At 38.3% G+C, this 26208-nt stretch overlaps 1 protein-coding gene across 1 annotated transcript; it reads right to left on the bottom strand.

The window, feature by feature from the left end:
- Positions 1–455: 455 nt before the first annotated feature.
- Positions 456–5797, bottom strand: LOC145781961 (uncharacterized). The gene is made up of 2 exons (XM_082593674.1): positions 5593–5797; positions 456–923 (listed from the first exon to the last, which is right to left on the bottom strand). The coding sequence occupies exons 1-2, from the start codon at positions 5759–5761 to the stop codon at positions 574–576; spliced, it is 519 nt and encodes a 172-aa protein (XP_082449800.1). The 5' UTR covers positions 5762–5797; the 3' UTR covers positions 456–573.
- Between the last annotated feature and the right edge of the window lie 20411 nt (positions 5798–26208).

The raw sequence follows: 26208 nt of genomic DNA on the forward strand, positions 1-26208 counted from the left end.
CGTACTGGCGACTGTGACTTGTTTTTTTTAATATTTTGACTATCGGTGTGAAAATATATTTGTAATCCCAGTTGGCAGTTTGGTAGAAACCTACAGAAAGTTGGTGATAGTGTGAAGTCTGCCGGAACGGGATAGCGAGACTTATTAGACAAGCTCCCTGAAAGTAGAAAATGTCCTTTGACAGCCTTGAGGGCTGCTTCAGTTGGAATTGAAAATACTTTGGTTTACAAAGTTGTTAGTTGAAAACTTTCGTTTACTGTAGCCTATAGTTTAGAAACAAAACATCAAAATTCGATCCTGCAAAACTCGACTTGAGCTGTAGCATGATATATTGGAGCAGGAGTAAATTGGAGTCGCAGACTTCGTGCTCGGAGTTCAGTAGAAGTCAAGAAAAGATGACTACTCACACCTTTGATAACTACAGATTGGGGTCAAAAAGCAAACGCAGATGAAGGAGGTCATTGACCACATCTTTATTAAAGAACCATATACAGTAGGCTATAATCACTCAGTTTGTTACACAAGGAAATTTTTTTGTTCATCTCTACACAATAAGCCTACATCACAAAATGTCTAACACTTGGAATGATCTTTTCCTTTTTCATCGATCCAAATTAATTTTCGATTGTTACAAAGTACTTGATCGATTCCAACAATCCGCAATATATTTGGATTGGAGTGACACACATAAGGTTTGTCCATACAACGCTGAATGAATCCATCTTCATCGACAATGACATTCGCATCGTTTTTAACTTGAAAATCACTTGCAATTTGCCATCCTCTTGACTTTATCGAGACATAGACCATCCCGTCGCTACCAGACACTTCGAAGTATTGATAGTCGCCTGATTTTATTGGAGTGTAACCCGCATTTGCTTGGTGTTGGTAGCTTTTCCTGGCGCTATAGTTTCCGTGAGCCTCTGGAACAGAGTAATAGATTTGAAGACTAAATAAGATTAATAAATTTAATAATAGATTTTTATAGATTTTAACCGACTCGGAGGATTAGTGATTAGTGCGTACGCCTCTAAATCAGTAGGCATGGGTTCGATACCCTGTTGGGTCATACCAAAGATTTTTTTAAAATAGTACTGAATCTAATTCCTGCTTGGCAGGGCCGGATTAAGGGTTTATAGAGCCCTGGGCTGAGCTGAAAGTGGGGGCCCTTATCAAGTGACATTTTTCGCTAACAAGGTTATCGATCAATGGCGCTAAAAGCATTTCTCAGCAGCTGGGGGCTCCGCCTCCAAACCCCGAGTTGTGTGTATTGTGTAGTTGGTACTGTGCTTTTGCTGCAATTGGGATCGAAAAAAGCGATTAAACAGGAACTTTATTTTTAGAACAACAAAATGACATAATTCGTTTAATGCTGACTTTATTAGAGGGGCGCAAAGTCTCAAACTTACCCGAGCGACGTCACTATTCTCTAGGTACGCTGTTCTCTTATTCTCTAGCCACTGTTCTCTAGTTGTTTTTTTGAAAGCACCCAGTCAGCAAAGGTTCGTGGGGCCCACTTGGGCTGCATATGGGTTACCCACATTGTACTGCGTGGGCCCCAGTACTTATGTGTCCACGGTTTGCAGAAATGTCCCAAGTGGGCAGCCCACCTACGTCTAATGGGTGGGCAGTCTACCATGAAAACATTATTAAAATGTAAACCGCCGTCGCATTGTATCGTTGTATATATTCAATTTGAATGATTATTGCACTTTAATATAGCATAATGGACCGGTGCAAACGTATATTTTATAATTTTTCATCATGGTGGGTAGCCCACTTCATGCCCACAGAAAGCCCAGAAAGTTTATTTCAAGAAATAAAAATAAATTCCCAGATACATTTTCATGATATGATAACATTATTAAGATAAATTCAATAAAAGATGTCGGGAATCGGTTGTAAAGAAAAAATATGAAGTAGGCCGCACACTTGGGGCCTAATCGGAAACATCAGATAAACTCACCTTAAGCCCACAAGCCCACGAATGCCCATGGAAATCCCACGTGGGCCCCACGAACCCTTGCTGACTGGGCAAAACCAATCATTTTATAGCAGATCAACAAACGTATCCGTTTGTGAGATAGGCTATCACTGTTCAAAGTGAACTCGATCCTTTCTCTTCATTCTCTTTCGACTTTGCTCTATCGAGATTGAACATCATCAGAAGCCAATTCTTCAAACGCAAAAAGGTCTCGCTGTATCCTTTGTTTAATGCACTGACTGCATCATATCTAGTTGACCATCTTGTATCAGATAATGTCTTTAAAACAGGCAAACCATCTCGGAATTTTAGATGGACTTGCCAACGATGAGTAGACGAGACGAGCCATGAATAAAGGCTTTGCAACAATTCAAAAAACTCAGCGGCAAAACGGCATGTTTCTACAGCACATTTACCGATTAAATCAAGTGAATGCGCTGTGCATTTGTGCAAGGCAGATAATGAGCTACACTACATTTCTCGCACAGAAGAGCTTGAAGACCGTTATACTTGCCATTCATATTGACAACATTATCATAACTTTGACCCGTAATCCGTACCATTTCCGGATATGAAAGTAGCAAATAAATATGTTTTTTGTTAAAAAATGAATGGCTGGGGCTGGGCAGGGGTGCTGCAGCACCGCAGCACATATGGGCGAGCCGCCCCTGCTTGTTTGAGATACGAATTAAAGCAGCAATATCTAGCTGTGCAACTAAAAAAATTATTAGATTTTTTTTCTTTGAGGTGGAGGCCCCCAAAGGTGGGGGCCCTGGGCTTCAGCCCAGTCCGCCCCCCCCCCCCAGTCCGGCACTGTGCTTAATGCTTATACTCTTTGTTCTTGGAATTTTCTTTTTGTCACTGACTCGTAAATGACAAAAAATAAAATCAAAAGATATGAAGCTGTTAAGATTAAAAGATTATCTTAAATATGTGTCACGATTTCTTTCTATCTCTTACCAGGAAAAAGACTTGGAAAGGTTCAATGATGTAGTTTAATGGGTTATAACCGAAAAGCAGTCAATTAAATGTCGAATGGTTCTACTAGTGAAATGATAATCTAACTTCTTGAAGGACTTTAACGAACGGCTTCTCAAATAACTCTAATTTCGAACACAATTTATATCAGCACCAATCCTCATCTACTTGTATTCGATTTCTTCAACTCTCAATCAACAATAATTTCTGCACCAACTACCAATCCACAACTCATAACACAACTCTCATAATGAACTCGTCATAATACAACTCCCAAAATCACATAATCAACTCAATAATAATCATTACGCAAACTACACCACTATTTATAGAAAGTTGTTTCGGTCTAGTAACATCGAGAAGGTTACGTAATGTTGCATCACACGAACTCATCGTTCGGTCACGTTGCACTGAGCGGCGTAAACAAGCAAGTTTAAAGATGACTCTAGATATGCACGTAGCAATTGAATAACCTAGAATACACGTTACATTATACAGATTTCGTAATCAGAGGTTACCTCAGGATAATGACCGATGATAACCTATAGCATAAGAATTTTACAATCAAAACAGCACGCTCGATCGAGATACAAGCAGCCCGTCGCAAGACCTCGCACATTGATTGTGACAATATGCTTTTTTGGTGCGTATGTTGAAGCGTGGAAATGTGTTAAAGTTTTATTTATTTTTTCTCTTGTATATTAAATAGCAGAATTGTTAATTCCGTAGGGTGGCAATTGACTAGTAGACCGTATAGTCATCTCGTTGTCTCCCTTCCGGTAAGGGAACTTGTGTAAATTTTGCATTGTGTATATTACTTGCATATTTCAAAAATGTAATATGTTCCTGTTACTGACAAATAGTCCATTGGTTGGTTTGGTGGCAGTGCTTAAATTTACTTTCGTCGACGTATCTTTTAAATTTACATCGCATGCACGTTTTAAACTTATGTGGTTTTGCCTCCGTTTCCTTTTGTTGGTTTTGTTCCCGTAAACTATTAGTAACTTTATCATTGCTGTTGTTTTCCGATAAAGAAAAAATAAGTTGAATTGAATTGATTGATTGAATTAATCAAATAGTCTCCTGTCTCCATTTATTTGTTACATCATAGGACTGCTTGGCACTGAGCAATGGAATGGGTTCGGATAATAATGTACTCAGTTACGCCTCTATACGGCTGCATTGACACTGTCTGCTTTGTAAAGCGCTGAGGAGCAACGAATTCTGCGATGGATACAGCGTTAAATAGAACAAGTATTATTATTATTAAAAAATATTTTTTATTAAAATATTTTAAGTTATGCAAAACTAAAGACAGAAGTTTTATGATTTTGATGTTTTTTCTTGTCAATTGACTCGGAAATATAACGACATTCACCAATATAATTTACGAGGGTAGGCTGCAGGCTTTGCATCTATTAGGACAGTGGTTCTCAAACTTTTTTTTGTTGCGACACCTCTGGAAAAGTTTTCTGGACTTGCGACGCACCAGCAAATAAAAGTTAATGAGGAAACTTATTATTAAAGTTTTGTTTGTTGATACAACAACAAAAAGCAATGCATATTATTTAATGTGACGTGTGGGCTTGTTTGTTTTTGCATAGTTCATTAAATCTTGGGAGAATTTTTTAAATTGCCACCCGCATGTTTCTTTCAGTGTTTATTGGTGATCGAAATTTGCTTTTTATCACCGCCAAGGCAGAAAATCCTGCTTCACATGAATATGACGTGACATATGGGATAATAATTCGTAGTGCTTTCTTCACCAAAGCTGAATAATCGCCATTCATTGAAATCCAGAAATTTGCCGGATTTCCTGAATTAAACATCCTTTTCAGGGAATTGTCACAAGAATTATCAATGTAGGCTTCTTTTTCTTGTGCAGTAAAAGACAGTGGAGTAGGTTGGACGAAAGGATCACGAATCCATTCGTAGTTTGATAAATTTTTTGGGAAGTATTTTGCAAATTACGACTCGAGCTTGAACAAATGTTGCCCAAATATGCTTCACAAATTTGAAAGCAGCGTCATACTTTTCTTTTCAAGCAAATTGGACAAGAAAGTGAAGTATCGAGAGCTTCCAGACAGGTTTTCTATATCTTCCTTCCACAATAACAGCTTTTTAACGAATGCTGTAATTTTATCTGAAATGTCATTTTTATTCGGCCCTTGCATAGAAATGTGCAGTTTGGCAAAGATATCACACAAGTAAAGTAAGCCAATTTCAATAAAAAAATGTTCCGAGCTAAACAATCTGCAAGTGGATAATTTTCTTGCTGCAAAAAAGCCTGAAGTTCATCCACCAATTCGTAGAAGCGTTCAAAGAATTCTCTAAGCGAAAGCCACCAGGATAAAAATTAAAAGAGCAAACTCCGATGCGCTGCATTTATTTCTTCACAACGTTTTTTGAAAACTCTTGACTTCAGAGGGCGTGTTTTAATGAAGTTAACAACTTTGATGACAACTGAAACTGCAAATCAAAGGATTAACTTCATCTTTATAAGATAAACTGAATTCAGCTACGAAACGAAACTCTTCTGCAACGCCCTTGGAAAATTGAAACGACGCACAGTTTGAGAACTACTGTATTAGGACAAGCCATCCCTGTCAACAAGAACAACCAAGATTCACCTGCATTAGCTGAAGCGTTGGCACCTGCTATTCCAATACCAAGACCATATTTAATTCCGCCGCCTTTGCTATGTCTGTTTGAAGTTTGATTTTCTTTGACATCATCTACACGTGCTTCAATGTCATATTTGTACGCATTAGCAATATAAGTTCTTGGATGATATGGCATTGTTGCTACAGTATAGATTAAAAACTTTTATAATGAAAATCTGCGAACATCAACAATAAGTTTTTCAATGCGGAAGTGAAGGCTATGTGTTTTAATTGAAGGCCTGATTAAAACGTATGCACAAGCTACTTATTTTGGGCGAAACGGGGTTAAGTTTGAAGATCCATTTCATGATTTGTTTGCTATCCTAACCTTCTCCTCCCAACAGTTTCTAATTAGAAGTTAAAGCGACCAAAGTAGGCTATATCATTCTTAAAATAAATTTTTACTTTTCTTTTCACATGACCTCGAATCTACGCATCATGTAGACATCACTGAACAAATAACTTAGAAATTGTCGCAAAAGTTGATGACTACTTTCCAGAGGATTCACGTCCTAATAATTTAAAGATTTGACTCTTTTTTTTTGTTAATTTTGCAGCAGATGATAAGGCTTGCCAGTAGAACTTGAAAGTAAACTTATTGAACTTTTTAGTCTGTAACAGAAGTTTTACCTTTACCACTGGCATTCAACCGAGGTCAGTTCTGGGTCCACTTCTATTTTAACATCTATATCCACGACCTGCAAAGCAATATATGCAATATATACATATGCTAATGGTTTGTCAATTCTCTACTGCGCATTGTGGGGAGAAAAAGTAAAAGATGCCCTGAAGCAGTAGCCTACACAAAACCACTCTCAGTCTATCTCCAAAAATGCCGACTGAAATTCAACGAAACAAAAACTGTTGCAGCAGATTTCTATTTGCATAACCAGGAAGCTGCTCATGAACTGAATGTTAACCGTACTTGTTACTGGCGTAGACCTTATGGTATCGCCTTCTGCTAATTCAGCAATTTCACATAGAAGCAGTGACGCTAGAAACCTGAGATTTCTTGAGTTGTTACGAAACAAAAACTGTTGCAGCAGATTTCTATTTGCACAACCAGGAAGCTGATCATTAACTAAATGTTAACCGTACTTGTTGCTGGCGTAGACCTTATGGTCTCGCCTTCTGCTAATTCAGCAATTTCACATAGAAGCAGTGACGCTAGAAACCTGAGATTTCTTGACTTTTACTTTTTTTTCTTGCCCCAACCTTTAATCCCGATTATGTTGGTATCGGATAATTGTGAAGTTCACAATAAACCTTTTGTCACAGCCAGTTATGAAACGCAAGAAATTTGCTGAAATTTAATAGCTTGATTGACAGTTTACTATTAGCGTGCGGTTTCATTTTGTGTTTGTCACTGATAATGATTGAGTTTATTTCCTTAGCTTGCGGAATATGCTTTCAGCCATGCAAGTCAATGAAGAAGTTACGTTGATTTAACATCTACTAATGTCAAATTTAGGCCTAAGATGAGATTTTTGACTAAAGAATTTCGCTATCGCCTATCCAAGTCAAAAATAATTTCTACAGGGTTATGTACAATTATTCGACATTACTTGACGTGGAATCGACGTAAATATGGACACCAACCCATTAGTTACTTTCACATATGGCATTTTACGTCAGACGTTCACGCTGCATGGGGAGAGACCGCGCTTCGAATGAGTCATTCTTTACTGGCAGACAATAATTAGGAAAGTAATTTGTTATTCGCGCAAATTGCTTTGTAGTGCAAAAAGTGCATGGAATACTGTTTGCACAGAAACGTAAAAACAAAATTGATGAAATTCTGTGTTCAATGCAAGAAGACTTTCAAAATGAAATGTCAACTGAGAAATTTGACCAAGAAATGGCGAAAATAGGTCAAAAACCAGGTCTTTATCACCTTTTCTACCTAAAATACACAATCACGAATATATTTTGCGAAATAAATTGATTGAAGTGATAGATAAGGCTTTTGACCAACGGCATACTTTTTCCCATTGTTATTTGATATAAGCCGACGGAGTAATTAGCAATAAGAGAGACGTAGACCTGATGGTCTCGGCCAGTGACTCTTGCCGCCAAAAGGAAGCAGTAACAGATACGGTTAAAATAAAAAAAAATTACAGCCTTTTCTCAACTTATGGTTATTGTTATAATCTACTGAGGCAATGACAAGTAGGAGCCACTTCTTTAGCTTAACCAAGTATTATATTTCTTTTCTTTACGCAAAACCGGCACTTATATTTTCATGAAGGAAAAACGGCCTAGAGAAAAGATTTGGCCATCCCACTCTCGTTAGTGGCAGTGCCGAAAACTGAAAAAATAAGAATCGTATCTTCTCAGTCTTCGACATTCAGTTAAAGACAACTACCTGATTTAATATTTACTTTTCACAAGAGCTGGAGAACTGTAAACAGATGAAATAACTTGATGATAAAACCCTTTTCTCGACCTTTGCTATGTTGACGTGTATTGTTTTGATATGATGGTCAGAAATAAAAACAACTGAACTGAACTGAACCTAGCCACGATATGGAGCATTTAACACTATGCAGTAAAGTGAAAACAAACTATAAAGATGAACGTTTTCAGCCATGCACATGTTAGCCATTATCCGCCCCGATAGCTCAGTTGGTTAGCGCGTGACTTCGTGAACGAAAAAGCTTCAATATCAAGCGGCGCTGGTTCGATTCTCGGCGTGTGCGCTTGAGCAACGCATTTCAGGACTGCTCTTCATTCAGTGGCACATAATGAATGGAATAATTCCCCGGCAACAACACTTCGACAATCGGAAAATTTCACTCTGCCAATCTCGGTAACCGGCCCTGCGTCAAGAGTCTCTACAAGTATGCGAAACTACCAGGAATAATCTATTAAGGCTTTTTCAGTCCGAGAATAAAGATTCAAAACCAACCAAACATTATCAAGCAAGGAAGTTTCACATCTACACATATATACATAGAAAATACATAACTAATCTACACACAATGAATTGAAAAAAGAAGTGCACAAGAAGGAACTGGCAAAGTAGAGGAAATAAGGCATATCACATAACGGTTAATTATTGTACACGTCGTGTCCTTTGTTAGTTGACCTGTCTCCCAGCGAGCAAAAATTACCATTTTTACACCGTTTCAGCATCTGGCGACGTTAAAAAGATGTAAAGCTGGCAACTTCTGCTAGCTGGATTATGGTTCAAGGAAATTACCTCTCTAAAAAAATGGTAAAACTGTGGAAGCTACAACAAGTGTGTTGTGTCAATTTATTGAAATCTTATTAACTTTTTCCAATGTAAATAATTCGTTAAACAAAGTACCGGTATTGCATTAAACAAAGTACCGGTAAACAAAGCTCCAAAATTCAGAACAACACCTTTGTTATATTGTTTTTTATTGTATCAATAAACAAAAGAAACAAGATAGTGTAGTTTCAATCATATTTTATTGACAAATCATACAAAACAATCACAGAATAGAATCTAATTTAATACGTTTTTGAGGTCGAAAAGTGTTTGGTGATTGATCCTTTAGAACTTTTGAATATTTCAAAATTTCTTGTAGTTGGTGTTGGTCTTCTGGAGTTGGCAAGGGATACGCTTCATGATAAACCTTCACATTCACTTTACCATCGATAATATAAGAGAGATAGGCAGCTGGCGCGTAAACTTTCCCACTGGTAAAATTCAAATCAATTTGTTGAGGTAGGAGCTCCTCTTTCACACGCTGGATGTGTTGGCTATGAGGATAAGAATTTGAATCTTCTTCTTTGCTCCAGTATAAAATTTGTAAGATGTTTTTCGTGGAGGGAAAAGCAAAAAACGGTTGTTTCACAATTAGCTTTTTCGCGACTTTGCAAAGTTGTTCAGGATGAAACGCTTTTCTTCCGACGCGAACAGATAATGAAGCTCGTCTTAAGTGAGGATTAAATCCAATTTCATGCTTCACATTGAAAGTCCTGGCGATGTCAACAACTTTTGCTGTAGCACGTTTAAGTTTTGATTCTTTAGCTAAGCCTTGTTCAGCCTCATAGAATGGTTTTATAATCATACGGTTGTGGCACATAGAATGGTGAGATTTGTTTCTCCATGTTTTCCAAACTATCACATAAAAACTTCCTGGTTCAAATCAACCGTTACTTGCCCTCTCAAATCGGTATTCCTCATACAATCAAAGCTTCCTTCTTCTTTTTGCAACTTCCTGGTTCAAATCAACCGTTATTGCCCGCTGAAATCGGCAGAAAAATGTGCTCACAATGCACAGGAAGTTCAAATGTCCAATGTGTGAGGACTTCAAAAATATGCTCGCTCAAATCAGCAGAAAAATGTGCTCACAATCTAGCCGAACTACACTTTGTCACTTCCTGGTTCAAATCAACCGCCCGCTCAAATCAACAGAAAAATGTGCTCACAATATTGTCCTATTGCAGGTTATTACTTTGGGTTATTACATAAAAGGGTTGAGACATACTTTTAAGACTACTATCATGCTTTCCAACGATAGGAAAATTGTTAAAATCCGAGCAGAAATGAGAAAGCTGGAGGCACTATAAGCAGAAATGAGAAAGTTGGAGGCACTATTCACAACAAATATTTAAAAATCAATAGCCATTCCGCTTTTACTTCTATTCCGCGTTTTTGCACCCTTCCTAAATGTACTTGCGTTTGTTTGCATGACGTCACTAATTTTCATGACGTCACTGACCAAGGCGGCCGATGCTAAACCAGCACCGAGACGCGTCAGGCCCATAAAAAGCACTACAGTCTATCACTGAATTAAGTGCTTAATTTCAATTCGAGCTAAACAACAACTTTTCACTGTTCAGGTCTCCTATTCTTATAAAATTCCGCTAATTTACTGCGATTAGGTAGGCCTACATCATCTATAAAGTATGGAGAAAGCCATCGCGCGTTTGTGGCTGTTATGACGACTTCCGCTAACAGCGCTACATATTCGCGCTTTTCAAACAAAACGCGGGGAGCAACTTTTAAGAATTTAATCGTATTTCCGCAAGCGATCGTTGCACTTTACTTATTTTTTTTACTTGCGGAAGGTGTTTTTCACTTATTGGCAACTACCGGTACTTTATTCCACATCAAATTTTAAAATCGACCTGCCCTCTTGTTGGTGCTCACACCTTGCTTAATTTTTTGTAAGCGTCTTTGTTTTCTCAATGAAAGGGCAACTCTATTTTGTTTTTCTTAATTCAGTGCGATGTTAGATGCCGTACTGGCGACTGTGACTTGTTTTTTTAATATTTTGACTATCGGTGTGAAAATCTATTTGTAATCCCAGTTGGCTGTTTGGTAGAAACCTACAGAAAGTTGGTGATAGTGTGAAGTCTGCCGGAACGGGATAGCGAGACTTATAGACAAGCTCCCTGAAAGTAGAAAATGTCCTTTGACAGCCTTGAGGGCTGCTTCAGTTGGAATTGAAAATACTTTGGTTCACAAAATTGTTAGTTGAAAACTTTCGTTTACTGTAGCCTATAGTTTAGAAACAAAACATCAAAATTCGATCCTGCAAAACTCGACTTGAGCTGTAGCATGATATATTGGAGCAGGAGTAAATTGGAGTCGCAGACTTCGTGCTCGGAGTTCAGTAGAAGTCAAGAAAAGATGACTACTCACACCTTTGATAACTACAGATTGGGGTCAAAAAGCAAACGCAGATGAAGGAGGCCATTGACCACATCTTTATTAAAGAACCATATACAGTAGGCTATAATCACTCAGTTTGTTACACAAGGAAATTTTTTTGTTCATCTCTTCTTGGAGTTTTCTTTTTGTCACTGACTCGTAAATGACAAAAAATAAAATCAAAAGATATGAAGCTGTTAAGATTAAAAGATTATCTTAAATATGTGTCACGATTTCTTTCTATCTCTTACCAGGAAAAAGACTTGGAAAGGTTCAATGATGTAGTTTAATGGGTTATAACCGAAAAGCAGTCAATTAAATGTCGAATGGTTCTACTAGTGAAATGATAATCTAACTTCTTGAAGGACTTTAACGAACGGTTTCTCAAATAACTCTAATTTCGAACACAATTTATATCAGCACCAATCCTCATCTACTTGTATTCGATTTCTTCAACTCTCAATCAACAATAATTTCTGCACCAACTACCAATCCACAACTCATAACACAACTCTCATGATGAACTCGTCATAATACAACTCCCATAATCACATAATCAACTCAATAATAATCATTACGCAAACTACACCACTATTTATAGAAAGTTGTTTCGGTCTAGTAACATCGAGAAGGTTACGTAATGTTGCATCACACGAACTCATCGTTCGGTCACGTTGCACTGAGCGGCGTAAACAAGCAAGTTTAAAGAAGACTCTAGATATGCACGTAGCAATTGAATAACCTAGAATACACGTTACATAATACAGATTTCGTAATCAGAGGTTACCTCAGGATAATGACCGATGATAACCTATAGCATAAGAATTTTACAATCAAAACAGCACGCTCGATCAAGATACAAGCAGCCCGTCGCAAAACCTCGCACATTGATTGTGACAATATGCTTTTTTGGTGCGTATGTTGAAGCGTGGAAATGTGTTAAAGTTTTATTTATTTTTTCTCTTGTATATTAAATAGCAGAATTGTTAATTCCGTAGGGTGGCAATTGACTAGTAGACCGTATAGTCATCTCGTTGTCTCCCTTCCGGTATGGGAACTTGTGTAAATTTTGCATTGTGTATATTACTTGCATATTTCAAAAATGTAATATGTTCCTGTTACTGACAAATAGTCCATTGATTGGTTTGGTGGCAGTGCTTAAATTTACTTTCGTCGACGTATCTTTTAAATTTACATCGCATGCACGTTTTAAACTTATGTGGTTTTGCCTCCGTTTCTTTTGTTGGTTTTGTTCCCGTAAACTATTAGTAACTTTATCATTGCTGTTGTTTTCCGATAAAGAAAAAATAAGTTGAATTGAATTGATTGATTGAATTAATCAAATAGTCTCCTGTCTCCATTTATTTGTTACATCATAGGACTGCTTGGCACTGAGCAATGGAATGGGTTCGGATAATAATGTACTCAGTTACGCCTCTATACGGCTGCATTGACACTGTCTGCTTTGTAAAGCGCTGAGGAGCAACGAATTCTGCGATGGATACAGCGTTAAATAGAACAAGTATTATTATTATTAAAAAATATTTTTTATTAAAATATTTTAACTGCATTAAGACTGGGCTCTGAAGGGATTCCCTGAGTTGGGGGGGGGCATAAAATGCCCACGGTTTTTGAACGTTTATTGCGCCTTTGATATGCATGCTGTCAGTTAGATATTTTACCAAGTGAAAGAAAATTTATCTGACTTTCCAACAAATTCAAACTTGTCTTCGAATCATGTGTATATCTATAGCTATAATAGATTTATTAGACAGGCATCAAATCGCCAAAGTAAGATGTAAATTATAATAAAGAAACAAGGCTTTATCTTGCTCGGCTTGAGATAATGAGGTCACGGTATTCCCACGGTAATAACACTTTGCGTTATGTCTCTCAAACTAACAACCGTAACTGCTCATCAACTGCCGAGAAACTATTTATTCTGTAATCATCCAGCCGGCAAAAGTGCGACATTATTATATCGACTCAACGTTTGACCACAGTGCTTAGACGTAAAAATTGTTTATTTGACTTCAGTTTGTTAGAAAAGATGTGAATATCGGAAACAAGTGTTGCTTGAGATGTAGGCAGATTTGGCTACAAGCAGCAAAAAATATATTCTTACACAGCTAACCATTCCACTCCTTTTGCGTTGATTCAACGTCTTTAGTCGTTGAATCGACGTAAAAATACCCGATTTGCCAGTGGAGAACAAGCACATGGAAACGATTTTATTTCTGTTTGTTTCAATCGCAGCAACGTTTTTACGTCGTTTGGCGTTGGATCTGCGTGACAATGGTGTAACTTTATCATTGCTGTTGTTTTCCGACAAAGAAAAATAAATTGAATTGAATTGAACTATCAAATGCAAATGAAATCAAAATACGTTGATTCTATTCAATACCGTATTACAGCGAGCGAGTTATATCGATTGAACATCAGCGTTACATCAAAATCATTGAACAATAACCACGGTTTGTTTTGTAGTTGCATGATACAAGCTAATAGAGTCGGTTTACAATGTTCTTCTCCCCGTACTGTTACCTTGCCGCGGTGGGGAGGCTTGAGTATCTCAAGGATCCTGTGGGCTATACCGAAGGGGGCTCATAGCCCCTGGCCGGTTTAACCATGTCGGGCAGGTTAGAGGTGAGAGGCCAGACAAAAGACAGTACAACAGCCGGGCAGACGGAGCCCGTCAACCTTGGACGGCAGTTGGTCTCGGGGAAGGCAAACCCTGATTCAAAAACCTCCGCTGTCTTGCGGCTATATCCAGTCCTGGGAAAGGCTACGGGAGACAACCCAGACAGAAAATCCGGAGTGGAGTACGTGAGGCGGTCGACTGTCAAACTCTGACATCCTTCCGGCAACTCCTGCAGCCAAACCGTCGCCGAGTGTCACGCTTTGCATTCCCTTGGACCACGCCGGAGAGGCAGAGAAGAGGGTCCTGTTGTGTTTTTGGGCAGCGCAAGACCTCCATACAGACGCCCAGGCCAGCACTCTGGAGAGGCCACTCCAGTCGCCCCCATCTCTGGGTGCGAAAAACAAACCGGAGGACAGCAGTCTACGGGTTATAAGTCAAACAATGATGCGTAGCGACCGCCCGCGTTGTGAAATCTTTTATTTGGCATCACAACACTCGACTAAATTAATTTTGATGGTTGTTCTCTCGCGCCAGTGTAAACCAGCTTATCCTTATGCATGGCTTGTGTACCGTAACCTCCGTTAGCTATATACTATATGCATTTCAGAGTGAAAAAAGAAACAAATCACGTTGTTACTCGATCTACACGCTGATACACAGCTCGTACAATTTGTCATATTTATGTTGATTCAACGTCTAGCAACGTAGAACTAATGCCAAACTTATCGAGTTTTCGAGCTGGGTATAAATTGCAACAGTTTGCCGATGTTTAGAACAATCCAATTAGCGAAATCAGGAATTGTTTATTTACCACGTTTCTGCAGAAACAGATGCAAAACAAAAACGTAGTGCGAAAATATAGTTACAGACTTTTTGCATTCTATACCCACGAGTTACGTCATTTTACATCGGTTCAACCATGATGATAATAAATCAAAGCTGAAACAGCAGTGTGCTGTTCTAACGCTTATCTTTTGAAACATAACAATAAGCGACGTCCACTTGTGCAGTCATTGGAGGCAGCCAAGTTTACAATAAATCAAACTCGTCTAACGTTGATTCGATATAAGAATCCTATGGTATAAGCGATCGTGTGCAAGCATTCTCTCATCGCAAACTTGTCGATTATTAAATCGATTAACAGCTGATGATATTGAATCGATGAAAACATGGCACTTGCTGCCATCAGGCTTGTACGAGGTTAGAGATATATCATTCATAACATTATATATCATTCCCCAATTAGTAAAGTGATGCACTTGACTTGTATTAGACAACTTATCTAGTTCGAAATTCCTTCATATACAAATACATATGCGAATTCATTTTTAAAATACATTTCATCAACATATTGTTATTTTTTTTCTGTCGATATCTGCTTCATTTCGCCAATTTCACATTAGAGGGACATCTAAAGATTGAAAACTGATAGACAAAGCAACCAAACTTTGAAGTAGGTTATTCCAAGAAGAATATATCCGTTGCGTAAAATAAATGGTTTTGTTTCAGTCACAGACAGAAGTAATTGTATGCAATTTACACCAGACGCAAATCATCATGCGGTGTCTTCTTCACAACTAATCAAATTACACGCGCGATAAACTCATTAGGCGACTCGGCTTGGCGGCTTGGCGCCTTTGAATAAACGATCGATGATCTGTCACTCTTTTTATAAAACAAACCAACCAAGCGCAATCTGCTCTCACTCCAGGAGCAAATCAATGAAATATTTCAAGGTACAAGCTAAAAACAGTAGAATATCTCCCAAACTGAATCAGGTATAGCCACGAAACTTTAAATACGTTTAGCCAAGTAATTTTTAGGAAAAGTCAAAAAATTTCAGCTTATTAGCACGTATGCCCATTAAAATACATTCGTTTGAAATTGGGGTGGGCACATTATGCCCAACCCCAATCTTAATACGGTTAAAAAACAATTACCAAACTTTTTTTTTTTTTAATTTTTACTAAAGTGTTGGAACCGTGTCACATTTTAAACCAAGGGTGTGCAACGTGCGGCTCGCGGGCCAAATGCGGCCCACGAAAAAAATTGTGCGGCCCGCGAAGATGTGCCAATTTTGAATTGTGTGGGGCCCGTGAAACGTGTTTATAACTTAGTTTAGTCTGGTAAATGTGAAAAAATCATTGTGGAGTGGATTATTGTAATTTCGCACCTTCTGTTAACCATTTCAGAAATTTCCCACCGGTCACCGCTAATCCATTGTATTTGATTATTTGGAACGTCAGCAAAAGCGGTTGGATCAGAACAACTTCCTAGCGGCAGAAGCCTAGCGGCCCATTCCTTGCCAAATTTGTTGAACCAGTCAAAATAGCAAATTTTGTTAAAATTAGAAGTAGAGGTATGGGAAGAAAAAAAGAACAATTGAAAAAGTGCCAATTGAAAAAGAGCAAAAAAAAACAATTGAATGAACACAATACAAGACTGCAGCAAAAAAACAGTATGCGAATGAAATGTATGGTCACATAAAAGGCTTCATGAACAAATTACGACTTTGGAAAGCTCACATACAGACAGGAAATCTTTTTCACTTTCCAAATTTGAGAGAACATGGAATGAATCTTGAGAAAAAACTAAATTTGCAGATCAACTTGAAAATTGTTGTATGAATTTTTGGCTCGTTTCAAGGACTTTAAATCTCATGAACATTTGTTTGGTATATTCTCTTCGTCATTCAACACAGACATTGACAAACCACCAGGTGATATCCAACTTGAATTGATTGATCTTCAAAAGAAAAGCGGATTTGAAAGCAAAGTATTTGTAAATGAATCTTGGCGATTTTTACCGAAAACATCTCAACCAAGATGACTTTCCACATTTGAAAAAATTTATGGCTTCAAAAATGGCTCTTTTTGGCTCAACGTATTTGTGCGAACAATTTTTTTCTAAAATGGGCGTCATAAATTCTCCCTATCGATCGGTTCTGACAGACGAACACCTGGAAACTGGACTTTAAATTGCGAGCACTTCCATTAAAGTAAATTTGGAACAAGCCTTCGGGAAAAAAAGCCAGCTGCAAACTTTTCACTGAACTCGTTTAAAGACATGGTGACAATAGATTTGAATAGCAGTTTTCTTCAGAAATTTATACGTCTTAACTTATTATTTCTGCAAGGAGATCCTCTAATAATACCACATGAACAACAAAAAAACTACTTTTTTGTGCCTGCAACTACTAGAAATCATATGTTAAATAAACATGCGGCCCGCGGTTTCACCCACTTATTTATATCTGGCCCTCCTGTAAAAAAGGTTGCACACCCGTGTTTTAAACTGATTATCCTGTTTTAGTGTCATGCACGTTATAACGTCCGCGTTTTGTCGCTTCTGCCTTTTTCTAAACCTCTGCTATGTTTGGCACATAGGCTGAGAACTAAACTGAGAATTTTACAACTTTATTGCAGATTAAATTGTCCATAGCAGCCGAAACATACAAAAACTCAAGCGTTCCGTTTTGTATTTTAGCTGAAAATACTCCAGTGTCATTAGTGCAAACAGGAGATTTTGAAAATCAAAACCACCCTGTGAGCGTATACGGTGTAAGACATAGCCGTAGGAGAATAAAACATTTGGATCGATTTGGATGGGCAAACAAAATTTGCCCAAATTTTGTCTTTGCAAGTAGCCTATACTTTCAAAAACGCAACATTACTCACAATCTCTGAGATGGTGTAGGCCCAGTGATGGGCATTATCGGCGATAATTTATCGGCGATAATTATCGGCGATAAATTTTTATCGTTTATCGTTATCGCTTAATTGTTTTTTCAGTTATCGTTTATCGTTATCGCCAAAGGCAATATTTGATTATCGCCGATAATTAATCGCCGATAAATTTTATTTCGGATCAACACACAAGTGGAAAGACAATGAAAAGTAATATTTTTACTAGCCACCTAGTTAATGAAACTAAAATTAAAACCAGTTCTTCTTCAGTGCCTGAAGTGTGTGTGCACATGTCGTTGCCATGGGAGGGGCACGCCCCCTGCAGCAACGGCCCTGACAACACAATAATTTTTAGAGTTGCAAATTGCAATGCAATGAAATGCATGCAACAAGTCTCTTGTTGTTTTGCTGCAATCGGCAATCGCGAGTGAATTTTACAATTAAAATGTAGGCGCACAGGCGGTACAGATTCCTTTGAAGCGAAGCGAAAAAAATTGGCAAGTGGTTTGTGAAAGTGTCGCAATACGAGGCCGCTTTTACATCGGAAACATGGTCTTTCGCGCCACCATCACTGAAACAAGTCATTGCAGAATATGATATTGCTTGAAGCATTTGACATGCAGACCGACATCACACTTTTTGCATCTTGTAGTAGTTTTTGCATGACAATAGGCGCATCGAGTTGCGTGGTAAAATTATGCTAAATACAGTATAACCTTTCTCATTTACTTATGCTGCATAGACGAGTGGTGACAGCGCTGGAACGGCAATCGAAAGGGCACCGGTTCGACACCGCTCATGAGCATACAGTTGCGTATCAAGTTGCGTGGTAAAATTATGCTAAATACAGTATAACCTTTCTCATTTACTTATGCTGCATAGCCGAGTGGTGAAAGCGCTGGAACGGCAATCGAAAGGGCAGGACACTTAAAGACATGCCTGAAGGTGGACATGAAGATTGGCTTCCTTGCCTTCCCGTCCACTTAATCTAAATCTTCAACCACCGGGCGTAAGCCTGAATACGACGATGATTTACCTATGCGACATAGCCAACGCTCAATCAAATATTTTTATTCCCACTAATAATACAGTGCCTATATTGTAATTCATATTTCAACAACTCAGCGTTCTGCCATTGCTTGATGGTGTTCACAAAGAAAACAGAAAAATTTATCTGAAATTATCAGTAAATTACGATAATTATGTTATTGTTCTTGAACAAACACGATTAATTTGACAAATAATGAGAAAAACAGCGGGAAGATCTGAAGAACCTTCCCCAGAAATTTTTGAAACAATGAATTTAGGCTACCTTGTTGGTTCACTCAGAGCGCATTTTCAGCTTTAAGTTGTAAAGAGAAGTTAAAATAAAACTTTCCATGAGTTAAAGGCCGTCACGAACAATCATATACGGCTCGCGAGCCATGGGTTCCCAACCTCTGGTCTAATAACTCCATAGTCATCAACTTGGCAGTGTACGAAGACACGGGCAACAAAACGTTCAACTTAGGTAAACAAGGCTGACTTAACTTTGATCTATTTTATAGACTTGTCTGTGTCCCAGTTACCGTAAATAAACCCATTGTCACAATCAATGTGCTAGGTCTTACGACGGGCCGCTTGTATCTCGATCGAGCGTGCTGTTTTCATTGTAAAATTCTTATGCTATAGGTTATCATCGGTCATTATCCTGAAGTAACCTCTGATTACGAAATCTGTATTATGTAACGTGTATTCTAGGTCATTCGATTGCTACGTGCAGTTCTAGAGTCTTCTTTAAACTTGCTTGTTTATGCCGCTCAATGCAACGTGACCGAACGATGAGTTCGTGTGATGCAACATTACGTAACCTTCTCGAAGTTACTAGACCGAACAAGCATTTTATAAATAGTGGTGTAATTTGCGTAATGAATTATTATGATGATTATTATGGGAGTTGTATTATGATGAGTTGATTATTATGATGAGTTGGTTATGAGAGATCATTGCTGTAATAGTAGCAGTTGGTAATAGAAGCAAAGATTATTGTTGATCAAAAGTTGAAGTATTGCATACGAGTAAAGCAAGTTGATGCTAATATAATTTCTGATTGAAATTAAAATCGTATGAGAAGCTGCGAGTGGATTACGTTAAACTTGATCAATAGTCGCAAGCATTGGAATCTATTGCCGTTTACTGTTACTTTGATTAATTGTTGGAAGTGGTGAACCATTCGTTCGAGTCCTTCAAGCGTTTTTATATATCATTTCACCAATAGAACTATCTGGTCACAGCGGTAAACCATAATCTCTTCTTGGGAAAATTTTAACATAAAGTTCCGCGAATCCGTTCGTCTGTATATAATGACCGAAGAAACACACACTTGAACTTCTTTTCAAACAGTGTATTTCTGTAAAATTAGCCCGAGGCTATCGAAAACGAGGGGGGTGCAACGCCGTACACCACTGAAAACTGTCACTACAGAACAGATTACTTGGATAAAAGACGGAACTTTTGTCCAGCTAGCAAGCACTAAGCCAACAGTTAAATGTGCGACTAACTCTCAAGCAACCATTTCACGAATGACCAGAATAGATATCAATATCTCAAATTCACGTAGAAAGTAACTGTGACGCAATAAATGAAGACATTGTCACGCAATTCAAAACAGGTGTCCAAAGCTAGTAATCCAATGTATTCATGTTTAAACAGGTTTCAAACCGAAACAGGCCCAAACAGGTCCAAACAGGTTTGACACAAGTCTTATTAACGATGGTGCAATTTTGGCACATTTTCTAGCAACTTCCATGACGTAATATTCAGTAGACTTGAACGGTTTTTATATGACGTTTGAATAGGTGAACCATTGTCTGGAACACTATCCGTGAATTTAATTGACTGCTTTTCGCTTATAACCCATTAAACTACGACGATTGAATCTTTCCAAGTCTTTTTCCTGGTAAGAGATAAAAAGAAATCGTGACACCCATCAAACTTGCACCGTTGAACAAAACTACTTTTAGTATTTGATGTCATCGTCGTGTGCGCCTCTGGGGCCAAGGGTCTATCCTTTTACCACCCCAGATTGACGATGTTTTCTGAGTACACTGAAAGGCTACTAGAGAGTAGCCAGTTTTTGATTTCATCATCTATGAAGAGCAGGCCTTCCACTCCGTTAGGTGGCTTGAATATGGTACAGTCATTGATGATGTGGTCTGCGGTTTGTTCCTCAGCAGCACATTCACAGAAGAAGGAAAAGGCCATTAGCCATTGATGCATGGTTGAGTTAAAACTCCCGACGCCCTTACAAAGACAGTTGAGGGCGCACCCATGCCTGTCTTTGTACGTTCAGGCCGATGAAGCGTGGTGTCGGCGTCGATGAACGAATGGAGTTTGGTGGTATTTGACTTGTATTGAGAATTCCATTTATAGTCCGCCCAAGTATCCTCAGCAGAAATGTCTTAGAATAGTCCGCCCTGATAGCTCAGTTGGTTAGCGCGTCACTTCTGAAACGAAGAAGCTTCAAGATCAAGCGGCACTGGTTCGACTCTCGGGGTGTGCGCTTGAGCAACGCACGTTAAGGACGGATCTCCATTCAGCGGCATCTAATGGATGGAATAATTCCCCGGCAACATGACTTCAACAATCGAAAGCTTCACTCGGTCAATCTCGGTAACCGGGCCTGCGTCAGTGAGTCAAAGCCTTTACAAGTATGCAAAACTGCCAGGATTAAGCTCTGCAAAAAGCATTCCCAGTCCGAGGATAAAGATTCAATCAATCAATCTTGTTCATTAGCTTTGTTGATCAGGAGTTGAGCGGCTGGCACCAATGGGTGTCATGATTTCAGTCGACGCAGTGTGCTCGTTTGAGGGAGCAGAGATCTTGTGGTGGAGAAGATGGTTAGACTCCAGTGCCCTTCGGCCGGGAGACAGATCTATGGTTTCTTCGCGACGAATCTCAGCAGGTTAGATGCCAGCGAGAATGGCGAGATTGTCCAATGGTGTGGAATGCAGGCATTCGGTCACTGTGCGCAAGGCGCTGTTTATGGCATTGTGGATGTTGTGGCAGTGAGCACTGCGACACCAAACATAGATGCGCAATACTTTGCTGAAGAGTAGACAAGAGCTAAGGCTGCTATTCGCAAAGTGTTGGCCCTCGACCCCAAACTGGAGCCTGTCAGACGCTTGATTAGCGCAGCGCTGGATGTTAGTTTCATGCGCAGTGATACCAAATGATGGAGGTATATGAGCGATCTGTCTAGTGTCACTAGAAAGAATCTAAGGCTTCTTACAAAGACGAAGGCATTAATTAATCATCTGTTATGTTAAATTCAATAAAGAAAACAATGAAAAAGTAAAATTCGATTAAAATTTTCGAAAGTGCATTATTAATTAGCCGTTAGTATTTAGCCGCTTTTAAATGTGGAAACTCAAATCTAAAACTTTGTACCGTAGGCCACGTCTTTGTCATAAAGACAGTGCAGGTAAACGCAAACAGTTTTTCAGTGACAGAAGGTAAATTTTTATGGCATGCAGTTATTTTAGCTAATTTCACCTTTAAACAAGTGGAGGTGAAATCCTCGTCTTTACGCAATCACCAGGACAGTTTGTTTTATTTAATATTCCACCTCTGTGTTATTATTCTCGCAAAAAAACATAAACCAATCATTCAATTTTCATTCGAGGTCGACTTACCTATCTGCATTTCACCATGTTGATTATTATTTAAGTTATCATTTTAACATTGTTGATTCTATAATACACTATTACGGTATAGTTAGTCTACCCACGGCCTACTAGAAAACGGCCAAATATGTTGCTATTTAGGAAAATTTCTAAGAGTCTTAAATGTTACAATCATAGCCATGACAAACCTGTCATTTTCCCACTTACAAAAGCATGTAAAAAAAGCAATATTTGCATCTAGACATATTTTTTACTTGTTTTGCCGGAGATTAGATTTGTAGGCTACGGTATGTGAAGCACAATTTATGCAATAATAATGTAAAATATGTAAGACTTTCCAACTGTATCCTGGAGGTGATTTCATCATACAGTCGTTAGGTGTTTTATATACCAGGATCTTTCACCTATAGGCATATTTTACTTGCAACATTAAACTTGGCGAAAAAAGAAACAAACTAAAATTTAAATTGGCACATCAAATGGTCAGCTTATAACATAGAATCCACAAAAAATCCTTGCTATTTTAAAAGGAACATGCAATTGCACCAAAAGCGATACACCAAACGATACTACCTCCAGGTTGCAGTTGGAAAAATCTTGCGTATTACATTATTAAGTTATTGTGTGAACTGTGCTCAACGTAATTATCTAATCTCCGGTTAAACAAGCCAAAAATATGTGTACGTAAAAAATATTGCTTATTTTAGCCTACTTACTTCTGGAAATGGGAAGATGGCAGGTTCGTCATAGCTATGATTGTAACAATTCAGACTCTTATAAATTTCTTCAAATCGCAACATATTTGGCCGTGTTCTAGTAGGTCATGGTTTACCTGCTTATTAAAAAGGTTGGAACTTGGTTTTGGTTTTGTTTTTTTATCCTCGGACTGACAAAGCCCTTTGAAAGGATATTTCTGGTAGTTTCGCATACTTGTAGAATGAAGAGGCTTTTGATGCAAGACCAGTTACCGAGATTGGCAGAGTGAAGTTTCCGATTGTTGAAATGTTGTTGCTGGGAAATTATTTCGTCCACTAAGTGTCGCTAAACAGATAACAGTTTTGAGATGCGTTGCTCAAGCGTACAATCCGAGAGCCGAACCAACGCCGAGTTGTCTTGAATCAAACGCTTTTTAACCACTGAGCTAACGGAGCGGTCTAACTTAAACTAGGGAAAGGTCCTGGATACCGTGGGCTGCATCTTGGCTATGCGTTGGGCAGCTAAAAGAATTCATATTATCTGCTTTGTTGGGATTTATCGGGCTACATCGGACGATTAATTCCTTCATTTGTTTCTAAGCTTTACAAGTTTCCTGTATTAGTGCACAGCATTTGAAAGGAAAAAAATAAATTGTTGTTTGATTTGTGATTAATGCATAATTAAATGACCTGTGCTATGAAGCGTCACTTCAATGTACCAAATAATAAAAGGAGGAAAACCGACAAGGGAAAAAAATCGATGACAGAAAAAAAAATTGTTATGCTCTTGTCTAGTCGTCTGATGTGATAGATTTTCCATTGGTGTAAATTATAAACCGTAAAACAGGGCAGAAAGATAGATGTTTCATGTGAAATATTGGTCGGACTGGCAGGTTTACGCAGAAGGTAAATAAAACAAAGCAAAAAATTATTTCTATCCAGCATACGCGCATTTGTTGATTTAATGTTACTTCCATTTGTTAAAATAAACTGCTTAATTGTTTCAAGCAAAATCTCAATATCAAATTTCCAGTGTTTGCTCATAATGTTTGAGACTAAAATAATTCAAAAGTTCAGTTCAGTTCAGTTGAGTTGTTTTTTTATTTCTGACCATCATATCAAAACAATACACGTCAACATAGCAAAGGTCAAGAAAAAGGTAGAAGCGACAAAACGCGAACGTTAAAACGTGCTTGTGATCGAAGTAAGTTATTGAGTTGAAAAAAATTTGGCACGGTCGCAACACCTTCAGAAAAATTTAAGGTATAGCCTAAAGGGAAAATAAAAAAAATAAATAAAAAATGTTACAAAACAAATAAACATATATAGGCTATAGCTTTATTAGCCTACATATCTTTAGCTGATATATTGAAGATTTGTATGGACAGTTGCTATGAAGATCGGCCATGGTGCGTTATCAAGAGTGCTGATGGTCGTAAGGGGAACACGTCTTGATGCGTTTAGATCATAGCAAAGAGCAAGGCAGGCAAAGAAAACATGCCAATTTACAGTAAAAGGACTGATAGGCTACTTTGCATAAATCAAGAGTAGAAAAATATGGCATCCAGGCCGGATAGCGACTGTCAAAACAGCGACTGTCATAATGGCGACTTCATAATAGCGACGTAATGAAGTGAGCGACATTCCAAACAGCGATTGTATAAATGCCGACTGCATTAAAACAGCGACTGTTATGATAGCGACTTAACACTTTAAGTGCCATTGTTTAAGTGCCATTAACACTCACTGTTGTACAGCAAAATCGAGGCCAGTATGATCTGCGGCAGTTCCTTCGAGCCCTTGCTCACAATTTAGAAATAAACGTGGCTTGATTTTTATTGCAAGACTTTTGGTTGTTTTAAAGTCCCTTTTGGTTTCAATCTTTTTCTAGACCCTGAATTTTATTGCAAGGCTTGACGACTTTCTGTTGTTTGGCTTGACTAGCCTATTTCTTTTTAAATCATGTGACTTCTATGGATAGTCCAAATAAAATGTTGTTTTAAAGTCCCTTTTGGTTTCAATCTTTCACTACGCAGTGTTTGCCTATTTGTGCGTGCATACGTGTGTAGAGAGGTGTGGGGGATGGAAGGTATGTGTGGAGGGGGTGAAAGAGTGCATGTGCGCGTAAGCCTTGGATTTAATAAAAGAAGTGAGGTCGCTGTTGTGGCAGTCGCTGTTTTTGATGAATCGCTGTCGTGTAGTCGCTCTATTGACAGTCGCTGTTTTAAATGAATCGCTGTCGTGTGGTCGCTCTATTGACAGTCGCTGTTCTGACAGTCGCTATTTGGAACCCGAGCCCCTTTATTCCCATAAAAAAGTTCCAGTTGGTGGGCGACGTCACTGGGTTAAATTAGGGTTGGATAAAACATACATGTTTTTTCAAATGCACATGTTAAGACTATATTTGTGGAAGGGCTCTAAGATGTAATTAGATCTTTCCTGCTTTACAACACCTGCTTACATTGTATATTTTTCGGCTCGGGTTCATTTGAAAAAACATGTATGTTTTATCCAACCCTAATTTAACCCAGTGACGTCGCCCACCAACTGGAACTTTTTTATGGGAATAAAGGCAACTGTTGGAGTAGCAAATGTCATTCAACATGAATTATTGTGATGTTAAAATGTTGAAATAGTAACTTACTAGGCCCATGGCCACCTAAAGATACGGCCTGATTTGTCACATTTTGCAGAAATTTCCAGGTTTTTCTAACTTTGGGCGAACGTTTAAATAAATTTTTCTAAAAATTAGATTTTTACGCTTTCTTTATTCTTTTCCCCAGATGACACAATACGTTTTAACATTCTCACATGTTGAAAAACAAAGAAAATTTGATTTCGAAAATTTTGGTCAGACTGAGTCTGATTTTGCGTTTTTCAACTTACTTTTTCTCATTTGCTACTGCTTCCTCAAGGCAACAAAAAGCTTTTATATCATTAGGAAACCGCAAAAAGTAAAAACATCTAAAAAAATGTCAGTCAAGCACTAGCAGTAGCTGTAATCAAAATCTGCAAAATGTGACAAATCAGGCCGCATCTCCAGGTGGCCATGCTAGGCCTTAAACATTTTTTTTGTTAGGAGGCAATTTCCCCCTGCCCCAGACCCCTTGAGACTACGTCTCTGACATAACCTTTCAAACTACTTTTCAACTTCAATGCTTCAAAAGAATATTTGACATATCATAGGCCTATAAAAAAAAGAAGAATCCATAATTTAATCAAGGAAAACTTAGACTACCTATTCAGTGTTCATGCGGGGCGACAATGC

Source organism: Aplidium turbinatum, chromosome 13 (assembly GCF_918807975.1).
Source record: "Aplidium turbinatum chromosome 13, kaAplTurb1.1, whole genome shotgun sequence".
Lineage (NCBI taxonomy): Eukaryota > Metazoa > Chordata > Ascidiacea > Aplousobranchia > Polyclinidae > Aplidium > Aplidium turbinatum.

Bases quoted from the DNA above. Each gene is read 5' to 3' on its own strand.
- LOC145781961 (XM_082593674.1), bottom strand. From the start codon at position 5,761: ATGCCATATCATCCAAGAACTTATATTGCTAATGCGTACAAATATGAC. The intron at 924-5,592 runs GTGAATCTTGGT...ACTCTGTTCCAG, and splicing joins CAACGCTTCAGCTAATGCAG to AGGCTCACGGAAACTATAGC.